The sequence below is a fragment of the Eschrichtius robustus genome, chromosome 16 (genome assembly GCF_028021215.1).
Source record: "Eschrichtius robustus isolate mEscRob2 chromosome 16, mEscRob2.pri, whole genome shotgun sequence".
Classification (NCBI taxonomy): domain Eukaryota; kingdom Metazoa; phylum Chordata; class Mammalia; order Artiodactyla; family Eschrichtiidae; genus Eschrichtius; species Eschrichtius robustus.
In genome coordinates this window covers 87243882-87262726 of record NC_090839.1, presented here as the reverse complement: position 1 = coordinate 87262726, position 18845 = coordinate 87243882, and the positions used below count along the sequence as shown (strand labels likewise).

At 42.8% G+C, this 18845-nt stretch overlaps 1 protein-coding gene across 3 annotated transcripts in view; it reads right to left on the bottom strand.

Annotated features, from left to right (window-relative positions):
• Positions 1-18129, bottom strand: part of SMURF1 (SMAD specific E3 ubiquitin protein ligase 1) — a 100515-nt gene extending 82386 nt beyond the window's left edge. For all 3 annotated transcript variants that reach the window (XM_068565224.1, XM_068565222.1, XM_068565223.1), the window contains exon 1: positions 17793-18129. In XM_068565224.1, coding sequence (XP_068421325.1) covers positions 17793-17847 — 55 coding nt within the window. In that variant the 5' untranslated portion in view covers positions 17848-18129. The remainder of the gene's footprint in view (positions 1-17792) is intronic.
• Positions 18130-18845: the final 716 nt, after the last annotated feature.

Sequence of the window (18845 nt, the reverse complement as noted above, 5' to 3'; positions counted from 1 at the left end):
TTTTTCTCTGGTATTTGTTTATTTAAAAAGATGATTCTTTAATTAGAAGCCCTTTTATTCTTTAACAAACTATCAGATACTCTGAACTGGGTTCCTTCAAGTGTTATGCATTTCAGAGCTGTTAAGAACCAGGCTACATCCATCAGGAGAGGCTGATATGAGGTAGAAACAGAGGTTTATTCCTTGCTATCACTATTTTATCCAACATAGCCTGGGTCTGGGGCTCAGGCCAGGGCAGAAGAGGACCCTCTGCTCCACATAATCATTCAGGGACCCAGGCTGATGGGGGATCTCCCCCCATATGATACACACACGGTTCAGGGTGCTCCATGGTAGAGCTGGAGGTGCTTATGGCTTTGGCCCCCGAGTGAGACAGATCACTGCTTCTCACGGTTCACTAGCCAGAATCAATCACGTGGTGCCACATAACCTCACGATTCACTAGCCAGAATCAATCACGTGGTGCCACATAACCTCCAGGCAGCTGGGAAAAGTTGAAGGGCACAAGGACAGTCATTGAGCAGCGCTGTTTCTGCCACAGAGGCAGCTCTGGAGCTCCAAAGGTAGAGCGGTCCCTGATGACGTGAAAGAAGCAAGGTGTACAACAGTGCATATAGTATGCTGTCACCTGTGTTAACAAGAAAGAGAGAGGAAGAGATAGAGAAAAGGGAACAGAAAACCTCTGGAAGAATGCTACTAGAGAAATTAATAATACCATGGTAATAATTGCTGCCTCTCTGGAAGCAAGATGGTTGGCAAGGGGCAGGGAGGAGGAAAAGGCATTTTTAATGGGTGCCCTCTTTTTTTTTTTTTTTTGAGGGGGTGATACAGAGTTTATTGAATTAGATTTTTCTATTTACAACTGAGATCACATCTACATACTATTTTGCTAGTCTACATGGGTACATTATTTCTAACGAGTTTAGACTTACGATGAATGGGCTCAATCATACAAAAAAACACACGCACACACTCACACTAATTGTCTTAAAACAGTAGTGCATACGTTACACTGTATGGGTGTAAAGTGGGTGCCCTCTTATATTACATGCATGGGTCACCTATTTTAAAACTCTAACTAAAATCATTTTTAGGCTGTGATTTATACACTTCAAATTAATGGCTTGTTTGGGGATTTTTTCTGTCTGAATCAAGTCCTGATTCTATTCTAACATAAGAAACACTAGATCCTTGACTCACACTGCCTGAAATTAAACACCTGGAGTAACACTGACATAATCACATCCTTTAGTAAAGCCTTGCTGAGAGATCTGGCACTGGCTTCTCTCTATTCTAAATATAAACATCACTACTATGTAGGTGATGAGAAAAGTACTGAAGCCGATCAAATGTCTGCTTTTGGAAATAATTTTCCTGTTATTTCAATTTAAGTACCCTTTATTTTCTAAAGTAAACCTCCTTTTCTAAAATAAAAGTGTTATTTTTGGTACTGTTACGCTGAATTCTATACAAAATACAGCAAACAAAGTCTCCTGGGTTCCCCGAAAGAGAACAACACTGCTGTTTCAGAATGCATTAAAATATGGACTGCACTGAGATACAGTCTTCGCCAAAATCATGATCAACACCCTCAAATAACATTTAAATACTTCATGTGCCAGATGTGCCAGGGGACTGCCTCTGGGGCTGTGACAAGGTAACGCAACAGCACATCTGCTCCACTCACTCAGCTGTCGTCAACAAGAGTAGAATCCTGCTGACATTCAGCTGATGAAGTAAGCCATAAATAATGCAATAAGTAAACAGTTAGGTCAAGTCTCCGAAAAGCCTTCTATCATTCATTTCAATTTTAATATCAAGAACGGGCCTTAAAAAAAACAAAACAAATAGGCTTATACTACCCCATTCGCAACACTCTAAATACCAGAGAATTTCCAAGAGAAATAGCACTCTATCGAGTTATGTGATATCCTTATGGGTTTTACTTCTAAATTTATGCTAAGCATATTACATAGCTACTTTTTACTACACCAAGTTGGTACTTAAATAGTCTGTGACTGTCTCTCAAGTTCTACAATATACTGTCCGCATTTATATTTTAGTGGAAAATCAACTACCACACATTTCTTTCAAACAGCAATATTACGCTTTCTAAACTGAATGTGTTTGGGTGTATCAGAGGCGCTTTCCTAAGCTGGCTTTCTGCCTACAACCTGTGCTTTTCTAAAAGGTAATGTGCACTATCATTTAACCTGCCTTGAGCTTCCAAATAGGTTTAGTCAACCAATATTAATGATTCCAAAAATGTATCTCAAATTTCTTTCTAAATCACTGAAGAAAAGCAAATAACCCAAGTTTGCAAAGCCTATCGTGGGTCTTGTAGCATCCGCTATTCAACCTACGTAATGAATTAGTAATTATGAAATTGCCAATATTGCAACATGTGAGGCCAAATACAATATATGTTTAGGACAAAAACAAAAAGGAAAGGAAACTTTAGATCCCACTGTGTCATGTTTAAACTGAAGACGGATGGCATTAATTTGTGGGTATACAAACAATTTCCAGGACTTTCAAGTCAGAGGCAGCCGTAATACCATATATCATTGATTCTAAGACACATTTCTTCATATTTTAACGTCTCCGAAATCTTCAAATGAATCATATTGTAGTGTAAATGCTGGTGTTTCTTTTTTAGTGGTATATAAAACAATGGTGTGACTTTCAATCAAAGTCATCTTAGAGTCACCGAAATACGACAACGTTAATATTAGCTAACATGTATTGAACACTGTGTACCAGACACTGCATTATTGGATTGCAGTGTCTTAGTGGATTATTAGTGGATTATTTTAATTAATACTTTAATAATCAGTGGATTATTTTATTTAATACTCACAATACTCTGATGTGGCTTCAATTATTTTCCCCATTTTTATAGCTGGGGAAACTAAGAGATGAGGTCACTTGTCTAAAGGCACAAGTTGGCCCCAGTCCAGCTCTTAACCACCCGGCCTCACTGACTCCACAGAGGGCAGAGCTTGAGGGTCTGAGAGAGCCAACAATGCCTCGGAGCATGGGTTCGAAGCCCAGCCAAGCATCTTCTAAGCACTTTTTTTTTTTTTTTTTTAAGGAATATAGGAGTAAAAATACAGAGCTCCAGATATCAAGAACAGATATTAATTATTAATTCAAAGCCTTTACTATAAGGAAGGGTTGGTAATCACCTTTCTGAGAAAAATTATACTCTTGCATAAAAGCCAATTTTTTCTCTTTTTATACATCCTGAATTCAATTTATAATTAACATGTATTTTTCTTCCTTAAAAATATTCTGTTATCTCTAGAGAAATGATATAAGAATGTATTCCTATGCTCTGTACCTAAATTTTATTTAAATCAGTATTGAAATAGTCCCAAATAAAACAACACTATACAACAAACCAGAAACATTCTATAATACAAATCGACAATGAAATTTGTTGGGGTAAGTTCGCATATAAAGCTACCATTCCTAACACCTGGCAAAAATGTTTGGCACTTCTACAAAACTACATCTTTTAATTCACACTCCTACAAAGAGGGCATTCTTTTTTTTCAGAAGTTCATTAAATGGTATTGTCTACTTATTTGTTGGTTGCCTTCCTAGCATTTCTTTTCCTGTTCCCTCAAATGTCCTAGTCCTATATGTTGGGTGAGACTTAACACCATTACTGGATTCCAAGATGGACCCTAATTCCCATCATCCTAGCCAGTGGTTGGCTCAGAGATGGACACGTGACCCAAATTAGGCCAATCAGACAAGAAGATTCAACTCCAGAACTTCTACTCTAGGCATGAGCTACTGGGGAAGTGTTCTCTTAACATCTCTGCTAGTTAAAGCCAGAAGCAAATAGCCATGGGAGCTGCTGGTAGCCACGTCCTACCTTTGGAACACAAGGGGAAGGGACAGCCAAGAATGGTCTGAGGTCACAGCACTGAGAAATGGGAAAACCAGGTCCTTGCCATGCCACTGGAACTACTTTTGCACTTTGCTGTTAATTTACTGAAGGGAATCCTTTCTATTGAGACAATTTAAGCTAGGTTTTCTGCTACTTACATCTGAAAGCATTCTGTTTTTTAAAACTAATAAAAAATCAGTATCAGGAAGTGTGGTATTGTAAATACAAGACAGAAGTAAAAATGTGAAATTGGCTGAAGAAAGGAGACAGGGTAAAATTCAATGAACACCCCATGAACCCAGCCTGAGCATTTAACTATCTTTGAGAAAAGAAACAATCAGGCTGTGGCCTGTGGCCTGTTGTGCCCACCAAGACTACAAAGAGCATTAAGGCACTCAATAGGAAAGATGCAAGATACGGAAAGGTTCCGACTACTCACAGCATTTAGTAAGGATCTTTGAGGAGACAAAACGAAAAGGGAGGAAAATATGCCTTTGCTAAAAGAGGGCCTTTCTGCTTCAAATCGCAATCCAAGGGGACCGAGAGATTTTAAGAGAGAAAACAGGATAAAGAGAGGGAGGGAAGTGGTAGCCTTGGCAAGAGATAAGCCTGTGGGATAGGGTGGGCAAAAGAATCCTGACCCCCAGGCATCCCCCAAACACCCTTGTGAGGTATTCTCAGCCTGAAAATGGGAAACATCATTCGAGATGTTACTGCAAAACATCCCATGGGCAAGGGACAAATTCATGATGTCCCTCCATCCAACCACTTATTTCCAACAGCCCTGAGGGAAAAGCAAAGGAGAAAACGAGGAAACCAAACGTTATGGAGATGGGCCAAATTCTAGACTTGGGAACATTTCAGGCTTTGGTTCAAACCCCTGGAATTGCCCAAAGTCCAGGAGCAGACTAGGTTTTGGGGTGTCATATGGTCACAGACCTCCCAAGCTGATCTGACAGCAGGCTGTGATTGCCCAGTTCCCAGCCCCTATCTCACTCTGTGGCCAAAAAGAAGCAACCCACAAACACTGCCCCCAAGAGGGGTGTCCTCCAGTGTCCAACTCAGATGTGGCCATGGAACCCAATCTACAAGAAGGTCATTAATTCTTTCAACCAGCGAGTGTTCGTGAACACCACTGTGTACCAAGCAACGTTCAGTGGGAACACAGGCATAAACAAGACGTCTGTAAGCAAGGCCGCGGGCTTCATGGAACTTACATACTAGGAGCAGAGAGAAAATCCGGTCGACTGGACAGCTAGCTGTTATACCAACACCCAACAAAAATATCACGAAGTGACGATTGCTGGTTAGGAAGTAAGGCTGCTGTGACAGTGAGGGAGCTACTTCAATGGGGTGGTCAGGAAAGGTCTTCCTGAGGAGGTGACACTTGGACTGGGAATTGAATGACAAGAAGGACCAGCCATGGAAACAAAAAAAAATCAAGGGAAGAGCATTCGAGCATTTCATCAAAAAAGAAGACAACAACGAGACACAGAAGAAGAGGAAGAAAAGAGAAAAATAAAGGAATAACTCAGGCAAAATCCCTAAAGCAGGAACAAGCTTGCCATGTGTTACGGCTGGGTGTCTGCTGCCTAGAGACAGGCACTGAGTAGGAAGCCACTGGAGGACTTTAAAGAAGGGAATGACATGATCTAATTTCTGCTTTGAAAAGAGTTTGAGATGGCGAACAGAGTAGTGATTGCCAGGGGTCCCAGGGATGGGGAAGGGGTGGATGTGCCTTTAAAGGGAGAGCACCAAGGACAACACAGCACAGCCCTGCATCTCGATTGTGGTGGTGGTTATACAAATCTGCACATACAATTGGTGAAATCTGACCTGTGGATTGTACCAGTGTTGACCGTCAGTTTGTTGTGATATCATACCATAGGTACGCATGATGTTAAAAATGGGAGAGGCATAGTAAAGGGTACACAGACCCCCCTGTACATTTCTTTGCAACTTCCTGTGAATCTACAGTTACTTCAATTAAAAGTTAAAAATATTTTGCAAATTTGAAAGTTGCTAAGAGAGGAGGTCTTAAAAGTTCTCATCAAAAAAATTTTTTTGTAACTGCGTAAGGTGATGGGTGTTAACTAGACTTACTGTGGTGATCATTTCAGTGTCTACAAATATCAAATCATTATATTGTACGCCTGAAATCGATACAGTGTTATATGGCAATTATACCTCAATTTAGGTAAGTAAATAAATAAGAAAGCTAAAAGCATGCCCAAATCACATTTAAACAAATCCTAAGATAATACTCATAATATTTGACTCACAAAATGCAAGTCACTTTATTTGGGGCTTTAGGGAGAACAAATGTGTTTATGACAATAAAAGATTAAATAGATAGAACTCACGTGGCAATTGTGTGAAGAGTGTGCATCTATTTCTTTTTGGACCAAAAATATTGAATTTAGGTTTGTAATATATAAGTCTATACGATTCTCTGTTGATATTATTTTAATACAGTACTAGTTATTTGCAAAGAAAACAAGTCTGAACCTACACAGGAGATCTCAGGAAGGAAACCTGGTATGTAGACAAAATATTACCTACGTAATAAATTAGAAATTATTCATAGAAACAGGTTTTTAAGGTTTCTGACTAAAAAATTTTTAACCTTTTTCACATTACATCCAAATACAGACCTAGATTTTTTAATATAAACATGTATTTGCTAGTGGCTGAGGGTGGCCCTAGCAATCTGAAATTTAACAACTCACAGGTGATTCTGACACACACTAGGGTAGGTCATTCATTCTCAATTATATTGCCTAGAAGGGTGTGAAAATTGTTTCTTTGGAGAGGAAAAAACCTTAGCTTACGATGCTTACACCAAACCTCTACCTTACCTAAAAAAAAAAGAAAGAAAAAAGAAAAAAAAAAGTTAAAAAGAAAAGATGTCTTAGGCTTCCATTTAAGATATGGATTGGAGAAAAGTGAAAGCAGAAGCAGAATCACAATGTGATATTATGCTGCACTCACCAAAAGGGTTAAAAGAAAAAAGAAAACACCAAGATTGGCAACAATATGGAGCAACTGGAACTCTCACACACTGCCCGTGGGAATGTAAATTGGTACAACCACTTTGGAAAACTGTTTGGCAGTTTTGTTAAAGTTGAACATATGCCTACTCCATATGACCCAGCAAATCCATTCTTAAGTATACACCTAACAGAAATGCATATATATTCTCGCCAGAAGACACACACTCAGATGTTTATAGCAGCACTATTCATAACAGCCAAAACTAGAAATTACCCAATTGCCTGTCAACTGGTAAAGGGATCGATTATATTTAGTTTGACATAATGTAATACTCTACCGCAAAAAGGATGAATAATGTACAACCACACAATAATATGGGTGAATTTCACAAATGTAATGTTGAAGAGGTCAGTCACAGAAGAATGCCTGCTGTATGGTGCCATTAACATGAAGTTCAAAAGCAGGCTGTTACAACACGACAGTGATTATCTTTGGGGGTGGGGGGTAGAAACTGGGAAGGTAGCTTGTGGGTATTCCAGATACTGGGAATATTCTATTTCTTGATCTAGATCAGAGTTTCTCCAGCACTACTGACATTTTGGACTGGATAATTCTTTGCTGTGGGGGTCTGTCTGGTGCATTGTAGGATGTTTGGCAGCATTCCTGGCCTTTATCCACTACGTGCTAGTAACACCCACAAAGTAGTAATGACCAAAAATGTCTCTAGACATTGCCAAAAGTCCCTTGGTGGACCAAATCACTCCACAGTTGAGAACCGCTGATCTAAGATATAGTTACACAAGTGTGTTCAGCTTATAAAATATCAACAAACCGTACACTGCCTTTTTCTGTGTGTATATGATATTTCAATATACAGAAGCAGGGAGACCATTTGGAAGACTATTGCAAGCATCCAACGAGAGGTGACAATGCCTCGGACTAGGGCGGTAAAAGTGAAGATGGAGAGAAGTAGAAAGATGCAGGAGATGGTACGTGAGGCAGAACTGACAACTTCTAGAGGATGAGGGAGAAGAAAACCAAGGAGGACACCGAAGTTTTTGGTCTGAACAGCCGAATGGTTGAAGACATCACAACGATGGGCCAGACTAGGGTCAGAGCACCTGGGGAATGACTGCGGGGGGGTGATCAAATTGTGAGTTATCCAGAGGCAGCCAACGTGCTTTTCTTGTACAGGAGAAGGTAACGTGTGCTCTGGACCACAGAGACTATATGTTTCCCATTCTTCACTCTTTCAAATCGTAGTCTTCAATCGGGTTTCCTGATCCCGCTCCACCGTTGTACACAATTCAACTTGTCACTGGCCATCCCTCAATCATCAGACCAAGAGACGCTCCATGTAACCCTGACAGAGACAACTGGACATCCTCACCAAGGCTCCTGGAGCTGAAGCCGGAGGCAGTGAACATAGAAGCAGGAGTGAAGGAGCCACACTGGCCGGGAGCAAGGGCAATGTCAGCCAGTCTCTTTCCATCTCCACTTGAGGATTTCCCCAAGCAAGGACTTTTGTCATAAATTAGTTAACATCGTTGAAATAGAGAAATAAATAATACTGCAGCTGGATGGTTTTGGTTACAAGTAACACTGGAATAAAAAAGGGCAAGCAGCAGCTGTCCAAGCAAGAGTTGATGATGGTGGCAGCTGGAACTAGGATGAGGGCAATGGACATGAAGGGGAGACACATTCCAGAGGAGACACATTCCAGATGAACTGTGGTGACAGAAATGAGAGGACTTGAGGATAAATTAGATATGAAGAATGACAATGAGGGTCGTTTTTTGGTTTGGGCAACTGGGTAGATTTAATGAAGTGGGGATGACCGTTAGAGAGAAAGGTTTCTGGGGAGAGGGGATCAAGAAGACTGTTTTGGACACGTTAAGCTTAGTCTACTAGGCATGTTTGGGGGAGAAGAAGAATGTCATGTTTCCAACCTCAAATAATTGTGGAGAAAAAAATGCTACCTTACCGCACCCCCAAAAAAAACTTGTCTAATTTTGTGAGTGTGGATTATCCTCAGGAAAGACTAACAAGAGTTAAATCAACATCCCATAAGTACATGCAGGCCTTCTGCACATGAGTATTGATTATTGTAAAGCATACGAATTTATTATAGTTGGATTAAGCGTGCTTCTGAGAATTTTTGTATCGGCCCGTGAAATGATTATCCATTTAGGACAAGAGAAACTATCCTTTCTCTCCTGTAAAATGTGTTTTTAAAGACTAAAACAAATTGCATGCTATTTTTTTAACCTAGAAACAAAAACACATTTAAAAAGCAACAAACCAAAAAAAAAAAAAAAAACAAAAACTTTTTGAGGCTGGCTTGTATCTTGTCTCAGGTGAGGAAATGTTTATGAGAACTCTCTGGAAACTATGAAACACCGTACAATATAAGGCATTACTACTACTCATACGTACGAACACCCATCAAGCAATCATCAGACCTATGATTTGTAGGTAATATATGTAGAAATACAATACAGTAAAACTAAGATTTTGATCCCAAAGATCTAAGAGAATAAAAAGGCAACAAATTACATGTGGCTGTAACTTTGTCTACTTCTACAGAGTCAGATATCAATATTTCTTCTTTAGGCACCACTAAAATTAACAAACAGGCCTTTTTAAAAGTTCAGAATAAACCTATTGATTATAAATACTTGGGAAATATACCAAATTATTATTGCTGGCTTATGCAAGTTAACATTTTTATCCCACTTTAGGGAGGAGGTTATTTTACAAAAACAGGTCGGAGATAACCCCAAGTGACATTCCAAATAAATGATATAAACCAGCACTATTATTCAGAATCAAGACCCCAGTCTTTCAAGAGGCTCTCTATAAAAAGTAGGTCTAAGTAGGATTAGATTCCTGAATCTGGAAAGGATCATTCAGGCTGGAATAAGTTTTTAATATGCTAGAACAAGGGCATTTGTTTTGGGGGAGTATTCTCAGTATCAGAATGAACATATTCTCTGGGAAAATGTCTGTTCAGACCTGCAATGTATGCAATGTATTTTACTCTCTAGTGAGGAAATACATATAAACATGGATATATACCCTTAGATGCTATTTTAGCCCTTTAAAATACAGTTGGCACAATTTGCATTTTCAGAACACCTATATTTGAAAACAATTACAATCAGCAATTAATCTACTAGTTGCTCTAAGAAACTCTTTTCTTCTTAAGAGTTGTAGATTCTTTTTTTGTTTGTTTTTAACATTTTTAATTGTTGAAAAGCAATACATGCTCAAGGGGTGGGGGGGAGAAAGGCGGCAGGAGGGGAGATGAAATAGTAAAAGGAATACAATAAAACCAAGTCTCTCTCTCTCATCTGGACCCTCAACCCCAGTTTTCCTCCCCAGAGGAAATCACAATCAATATTTCGACAGAATCCTTCCAGTAATATCTATGCAGATAGATCTATAAATTTCCCTTTTATCTTTATTTTGTTTTATTACTCAAATAGTATGTACAATTTCCACTCTTCTGAATCATGCTTTTCCCCCACTCAATAACATACCTTGGAGAATATTCCATATCAGAATACAAAGCACTATCTTATTCTTTTAAACAGCTACGCCTCCCTGGGGATATACCATAATTGATTTAACTAGTTCTCTATTAACGCATATTTGTTTTCAGTCTTTTACAATTTCAAACAGTGCTACAATGACTTTGCACATAAGCCTTTACATAAATGTGTGACTGTATCTGTAAGAAAAATTCCTAAGGGCAGAACTGTCAGATCAAAAGATGTATACATTTATTATCTGATACCAGACTGCCCTTCTTACTATATTGTGCCAATTTATATTCTCAACCAACAGTGTAAAAGTTTCTGCTTTTCCACACCTTTGTCATCATGACATATTTTCAAACTCTAGTCTCTGCCAATCTGCTAGATGACAAACTGTTTCACCCTTAGTTTTTTGTTTCTTGTTTGTTTGGGGTTTTTTTGGCTGTGTTGGGTCTTCGCTGCTGCACGCGGGCTTTTCTCTAGTTGCGGTGCAGGGGCTTCTCATTGCGGTAGCTTCTCTTGTTGCGGAGCACGGGCTCTAGGTGCACGGGCTTAGTTGCTCCGCGGCATGTGGGATCTTCCCGGACCAGGGCTCGAACCTGTGTCCCCTTCACTGGCAGGCGGATTCTTAACCACTGCACCACCAGGGAAGTCCCTCACCCTTAGTTTTAACTGGTATTTTGTTTGGAGTGAATAGGGCTGAGTGTCTTTTCACATGCTTGGAATCCATTTTCATTCTTTTCTGTGAATTGTCCACATCCTTTGCCAAATAGGTTATTGGCCTTTTTCTAATTGATTGTGAAAGCTCTTTACATATTAAACAAGCTTGACTTTCATAATATATAGATTACAAATTGTTTTTCCTAGTTTGTCTTTGGCTATCGATTTTTATCCATTTTATTTTTCCATGGAGAAATTTTCTATCCAACTACTAAAGTTTTTTTATGGTTTATAACTGTTTTTCAGCTGCTGCTTTTGGATTTTAAAAGATATAAAATCATACTGCCTGCAAACAATAGGAATTTTGCTTTCTGATGTCTATCTCTAGTTCATAACAATTGTAACAGTGTATATCCCTGTGTTGCTCCTGATTTTAATGGGAATGCTTCCAAGGTTTCACAATTAAAAATGATGCTGGCTTTGGCTCGTGACACTACTTCTCTAAGGAACTTTCTGAATGCATAGAGAATTTAACAGTTCATTCTTGAGTATTATTTTTCCATGTTTATCAATAGATTCCATTGATTTTCTTCAGTGTCAAATACATCACTAGCTTTAGCACTTACGTGATTATTTAGGAGTAAGAAATAACAGGAATCTATGACTTTGGATTTACACTGTCTACTCTAGAAATAATTCAAAACTACTCATCAAAATATTTAATCCGTATCAAGTCCTCGCCTGATATAAAAAGGCAGGTACCTCCCATTACAGATAGGAAGACTGAGTCACAAATAGGTTATAACTCCACCCACCCCCTTTCTTCACTGTGGCGCTTTTGGGAGTTAGAAATAAAATCAGACCTTCTGAGTCCCAATCCGGTGGTTAAGCCACAAGAAAGCACCAAGGCCTTTAGAGAATTGAGCAGATGCCCAAAGTACAAAGAAGAAAGCAGGCTGCCTTCTACAACCCCCTCACCCCCGCTACAGCTTCACAACATTCTCTTCCAGACTCCCTGTAAGCAACCTCCAAGTTGGACTCAGGAGCCTAAAACATCTGAAATGAATCACCCAGCAGCCAGCATAATAGGTCCGTTCTCCGTGATACATGATGCTGCCGACATTCCTCAGCCAATTAGAATTCCTTTCAGCTGCAATGGAGGTGAACACAGCTGGAATTACAGAGTGGGGCCATCACCAGACGCACTGATTGTGCATTATTTAAGCCTTGTTTTAAGACAATAAGAGGATTTTTTTCCCTTTAATCTAGAAATATGGAAACAACATTTCACTTAGTTTAAGTATCTAAATGGACTCGATTTCATCTGTAGACACAACAGGAATTCTAACATTTTAAAAAGAAGATATGTCTGATTCACAGGGTTATGAGCTTTTGGTATTTTTCGAGAGAGCTCGACAGCTCTCAACTAGAATGGCCTTAGGGACTTTGGGCAGCTAGATGCGGCGGACAACTAGCCAATTTAAGTGAGGGGCTTTCTCTCAATAAAATTCACTTACAAAACAACAAGCAAACTAGTCATTTGAGTTGTTCGGTGACAAAAAAACAAAAAACAAACATAACAAACCCATGTATTTTTTACGAACTCTTTGTTTAAAAGCATTTAGCCACTGAAATGGTTTTGAAATAACAAAAAATTGATTTAAGTGAGAACCCTAAAAGTTAGGGTTTCTCACCCAGAAAATCAGAGCATGGCACAGACACCAAATTACTTCATCCATTTCAGAAGGTTTTTTGAACTTCCTTTTTGCTCTGAGTACTCAATAAAATGCACGATTCAGCTATTTTAACTTTTAACCAGTGCCCACAAACATGTTACCGAGCAGCCAGGCTAGTGAACTGGATCAGTGAGCTGATGTTGAAATATTATGGGTCAGTCTTTCTTTTTTTTAATTCAGGAGGAAATACTTCTTCACAAGTGACTCAGGGCCCAGGACCCTCCCCGTCACCCTATGTTCCACATTAGAACCGGCCAATGTGGCCAAACAGAAAAGGAAAGTCTGCAGAAGAGAAGAAAAAACCTGAAGTTCAGACACAACTTTCATGTTTGCAAAAATAGGAGTTTTTGAACTGACAAAGAAATAGGATTGAAATAAAAAATGCTAGTTTGATAAATCACAACTACTATAAAAATACAGAGAGATAGAGCATACGAAATAGTTCATTTCTCAAGCCAGTTAGGTGGGTCAAGAAGATTCTTTTTTAATGGATTTGAGGGCGGGGGGGGGGGGGGGGGGGAAGGTTTTTCTTAAGACAGCACAGATGTGACCAAATCACAAAATCAACATGAGAGGGACTTCCCTGGTGGTCCAGTGGTTAAGACTCCGTGCTCGATTCCGCGTGTGCTGCCACTAAGACCCCAAGCAGCCAAATAAATATTTTCCCCAAAAAATCAATACCAGAACGTGTACTTGGCAGAGGGTTATTGCTTTTAAAGTATAACTGCAGTATAAGTTTTGCAGTAGCATTTGATCTAGCCCATCCCACATCCTTAGATGATTCGGCTCAAAGAAGTACCTTGACTGCACCTTCATGAGCTTGAGGCAGACCCTAAGGAAAATGTTAGGCAAACTCAGGTGGAGGGTGAATGTTGGGTAAACAGTGATGACTTATTTCTTCTTATCACAGTTCCAGTTGTTAAAACAAGAGTTCTGCCCGCCTTACATAAGTCAGGTACAAACTGACACAGGCAACATCTGCACAGATTTCTTCATCTTTCTTAAGAAAAACCTATTTCAAATCAATTAGGGTCACCTGTGATTGATCAATTAATGTCAGAAACAGCTATGACTACAAACTACTTCTCTCCAAGCTGCATCATCTGGATGCCAAAAAAAAGTCAGCCTTACATTACATGTGCTATAACTCTAAAAATAGTTTCCATTTCCATAGGCTATCAAGAAGGTTTCCCCTTCTCTACTTGGAATTAGAATTTTTCTCCCTTCCCGATATACAGTCACACTCCAAAAAATATAAAAACACAAGGAGATCTGAGAGTATTCAAGGCATAAAAGCACCAAAGAAAAAGTTTAGGCATTTGGTATTCCAACTAACTGGTTAACATTGGAATAAAATTTAATTTGTTTGAAGAGCACTGTGGAACCCTGAGCTCAAAATTCCATTCTTTTACCAAAGTGACCTAAATAACGTATCTGGGATTCATTTGCGTACCATGTAAGAACAAAGTTTTTGCAAATCCTGCTTGAATTTAAAATAAAAATGTTTCCAAAGTGTTTGATTTGCCAGGGGACTCTACAATGTCTGCAAGATAATGCTCTTCAACCAAGATCACTTGATTTTGTACATATTATGCTCCAAACCTACTGAAACCATTTAAAAATGATTTTCCTGTTAAAATACCACAAAGACATTCATTAAAATCATAGTCATTTCAATATAAAGACTCACACATTCTTCTACTAGTTTAGGCCAGCTTTCCAAAGCAGTGCAACATACGACCCAATAGTTTTCAAAAACAAAAAGGGTTCCAGAGGAAGGGGAAAAAAAGAAATCATAAACGTAACCAATAGACAAAAGTAATGCTTGACATAAATCAAACAGGAGGGCTGTGTTTTAGCACAAATTCTGAATATCAGGACTGAGACTTAACAAAAGCAAGCATAAGCAAACGGTAATTTGGAATAAATAGGCAAATTGACATATCCTCGAGAAGGAAAGAACGTTATAATGGAGTTGAAATTTCATTTTATATATTAGGAAACTGAGAACCCAGAAAGGTTAATTTGTTCTATATCATGCAGTTAATGGCTGATCTTACCAGAATCAAGTCTCCTAATTCTAAACCCACCAACCACCTAATACAACTGTGGACACCAAAGTTCTAAATACTCTTTTATAATCCAATGTCTTCATACTTTCCATTGAACTGTGTGTGCCCTGTGTGGTATTCGCTGACTGGTTAGAACAGCCCTCGTTTTAAAAAATCATTTTTTCAAATATCACACAGGGAAATAAACTCTGAAACCTGTAACAAAAGTACACACCTCTTGAAAGATGGCTTCCCAAGATGCCAGAAGTGCAGAGATTTCAAACTCCCCCCGACAAGCTCAAAGATGAAGCCAAAACCTGTTCTACCGCCAACAAAATATCTAGTTCTGACGTTTCCACGTAAATTAATGTTCATCAGACAACTGGCATCAAGTGTGTCTGCAATCAACGCTAAATTCTCCACCTCGCTGCAGGGAGGACCACACTCACAAAACCCCTCAGATCATGAATTACATCAGCTGGGGGAAAGGGAAAAGGCGTTCTGGAAAGAACACTCATCACCTGATCCTGCGATAGCAAACACCATCCAAAAACTCCTTAAAGCATTTCTGCATCTATGACATCTAAATTTCTGAGTCCAAAAATAATTTGGGAGGAAGGACAAAACCTCCACTCCAGGAGGAAAAGGCTCACATCCAGACCTGCCAACTAGGCTTGATTAATATATAAATACACCTGACACAAACGTTGTAATTAAAACCTAGCCCTTCTAAAGCATTAATCACATTTCTACCCCAACTCACAAAATCAGTTACTTCTGCTTTTAACAAGAAAACTGAAACCAATCTGATGTCAATTATAGATTACACTGTAAATGAGAACCAAATGAAAGTTGTCAGTAATTAAAGTTTCACAAGCATTACAAAGTCAAAAACGTGGCTTTTATGTAACCATTAAAATAAGACTGTATATACTGTATCTACATAGGGAGTGAGAGTTTCCTACCAGCCCCGCAATAAAGAATTAGGTTTCTCCAGAAACAAAGATCCCTGGGATATACTTGTTACTTACAAAACCAGGGTCTGGGTTTGGGTGCAAATCATTATCTGATCTGATTGTATTATCTGGTCATAACCTGATCTGACATCTTTATACAAAAAAAACTATCTCCCTTTCCTTGAAACAAAAAATGGATCATGCAACAACTAAGAACTCTCAGAGGAAATTTTCGTTTGAAAAAAAAAAAATCACCCATTGCTGTTTTCGGGGATTTCACCAATAACTGAGGGCCATGCATTTGCCATAAAGTGTCCAAAATGATCATTCTCTTTTTCAAAGAATCTGACCAGACTGACTTTGAAGTCATCATCAGACCAGTCACTGAACAGAAAAATCCAGGGGAAAATCCCCAACAGGGATTAGCCTGAACTTTTTATTTCCTTTCCAGAGCGGGAAATATTCACGTTTGGAAAGTCCCCCAGCAGAACCGTATTTGTAACACTACAATCTGGCCTCAGGTGTGAATTTAAACCGGAAGACGGGGCAGCAGACCCGCAGGAGTGGGGAGAGCGAGAAAGAGCAGATGAGGGTGCAGACTGGTCCAGGATCTCTGGAGCCCGCTAGCGAGGGGCAAGCCGACAGACACCGCTGGCAGCTACACACACCCGAACCACCACGTCGCAGGCCCAGAGCAGAGCTTCGCGCTCACCCTTGAAGGTTGCACTATGAGCCACCTAGGAGACACGGGCATTTCATTGAAGACTCAATGAGAGTGAATCAAGGAGTCTGCGTTAGTGCAGCTGCCAAAGCCTCCAGAGTGTGCGTGGGGTGCGGGCGGGGGGGGGGGAGGTTTTTCAAGGATGCTGGCGGGTGGGAGAGGGGTGACGGTAAAGGAAAGAACTGAAGAAGCACAGTCAAGAGTAGGTAGTGGCCTGGCCTGAGAGAGAAAGGAAGTGGACTAGACTGAAGAGGTCTGGACCAGAGGGGAAGTGAGAACAGGACCGGGAGAAGCTACGAGATAGGATTCAGGAATTCGAGGCTGAAGGAAAGGGTGGAGGCCGCCAGACAGAAGCAAGGGGGCGGGGCTGGGAGATAAGCGGGGGCGGGACTAGGTAGAAAATGAGGGGCGGAGTTTAGGGGAAAGTGAGGGGGCGGGGCTGAAGAGAAGAAAGGGGCGGGGCCCGGAGGGGAGAAGCAAGGGGGCAAGTGGGGGGTGGGGAAAGCAAGAGAACGGATGAGGGAGGGGGTGAGAAGTCAGTGGGTGGGTGGGTGGGGGGAGACCTGGAGGGAGAAGCGAGAGGCAAGGCCGGGAGGGGAGAAGCGAGGGGGCAGGTGGGGGGAGAGATAGGGAAGAGCCAGAGAATGGGAAGGTGGCGAGAAGCGAGGGGCGGGACCGAGAGGGAAAAGAGAGGGGGCAGGTGAGGGGAGAGGGAAGAAATCCAGGGGGAGGAAGGGGTTGAGAAGCGGGGGGCGGGGCCAGGAGAGGAGAAGCGAGGGGCTAGAGGGAGAAGGAAGGGAGCGAGGAGGATGGAGGGGAGGGAGACGGAGGGGGTCCAGGAGGGGAGAAGTGAGGGGGCGGGGCCAGGAGGGGGGAAGCGAGAGGCCTGGGTGGGGGGGGGACAGGGAGGGGAGCGAGAAGGATGGAGAGGGTGAAACGGAGGGGGACCAGGAGGGGAGAAGCGAGGGGGCAGGTGGGGGGGAAAGGAGGGAAGCGAGAGGGCGGATGGGGGTGAGAAGCGGGGGGGCGGGGCCGGGGAGAAGCGAGGGGGCGGGGCCGGGAGGGAGCAGCGAGGGGCACTCGCCGAGGGGGGCTACCAGGTCCTGGGACAACGGCCGGCGTGGGGGAGGGCCACTTCCCCAGGGCGCCCTGCGGGAAATTCCGGGGCTGCTGAGGGGCCGTGCGGGGTGCGAGTGGGCGCCGGGTGTCGGCGGGGGCCTCCCGCCGGCCGTACCTGTCAGACGGATCTTGATGCTGGAGCCGTTCCTGCGCGTCCCGGGGTTCGACATCTCCCGCCAACGATCGGGCAGCCGCGGATCCAGCGCTGCCGCCCCCCGGCCCGGCCCGGCCCGGCCCCGCCGCCGCCGCCTCAAGGTTACGGCTCCGGGCTGGGCGCCGGGGTCCGAGCCGGGACACAAACTCCGCGGCCCAGGCGTCTGGGCGGCTGGCGGATGGTCGAGCCGGGGGATCGGCGCTCGACCCGGCGCCCCCGACCCTCGCTCGCTCCCAGCCGAGCCCAGTCCGGAGCCGCCGCCGCCGCCGCCACCACCTCAGAGCCGGACGCCCGCCGCCCTCGCCGCTTCCGCCGCCGCCACCGCCTCCCGGAGCCGCGCGCGCTCCCGCCGTCGTGCCGGCCCGGCCCTGCGCGCGCCCGGGCCGTGCAGCTCCACGCCTGCCTGCGTGCGCGCGCCCGCGGGATGGCTGGGCGGGGCGCGCCGCGCGGCTGCGTCGCCCGCTCAGCCCAGGGCGCGAGGGGTCCGGAGCCGGTGGCCGGGTTCCCTGCACCCGTCGGACCGGGAGGCGGGAGGAGGAGATCGGGGGCTGGGGCCGAGCGCTTCGGAGGCCCGCGGAACCCGGCGCGCTGTGCAGAGCCGCGGGGCCGGGAGCGAGCGCCGGGCACACACCTAGGCGGGCGGGACGGCTGGGCCAGCGCGTGGTCGCCTTCGGTCTTCGCCACATTCTCGAAGGGAACCGGTTTGCCGATGCGGACGTTGAGGTTCAGAGAACGGAATCGATTTTCCAGGTCTCTCACTCAAGGCTCCGAGCTCCTGAGAGCTGTTGAAGGGGGGCTTACAGGAAACCGTGGCCTGTTACTACACCAAGCACTTCGCACGAATAGGCGTGCAATCCCAGTTGATTTACTTTTAGTAAAGAGCGTCTAGACAACGCGATTTCAAGGGAGGGACTTCTCAAAGAGACAAAGTCCCCTAGGTGTGTTCTGGGCAACTAGTGCGCTCCATTGACCCGTAACAAAGTTGCCAGAATCGCAGGAAGTGCCATATATGGA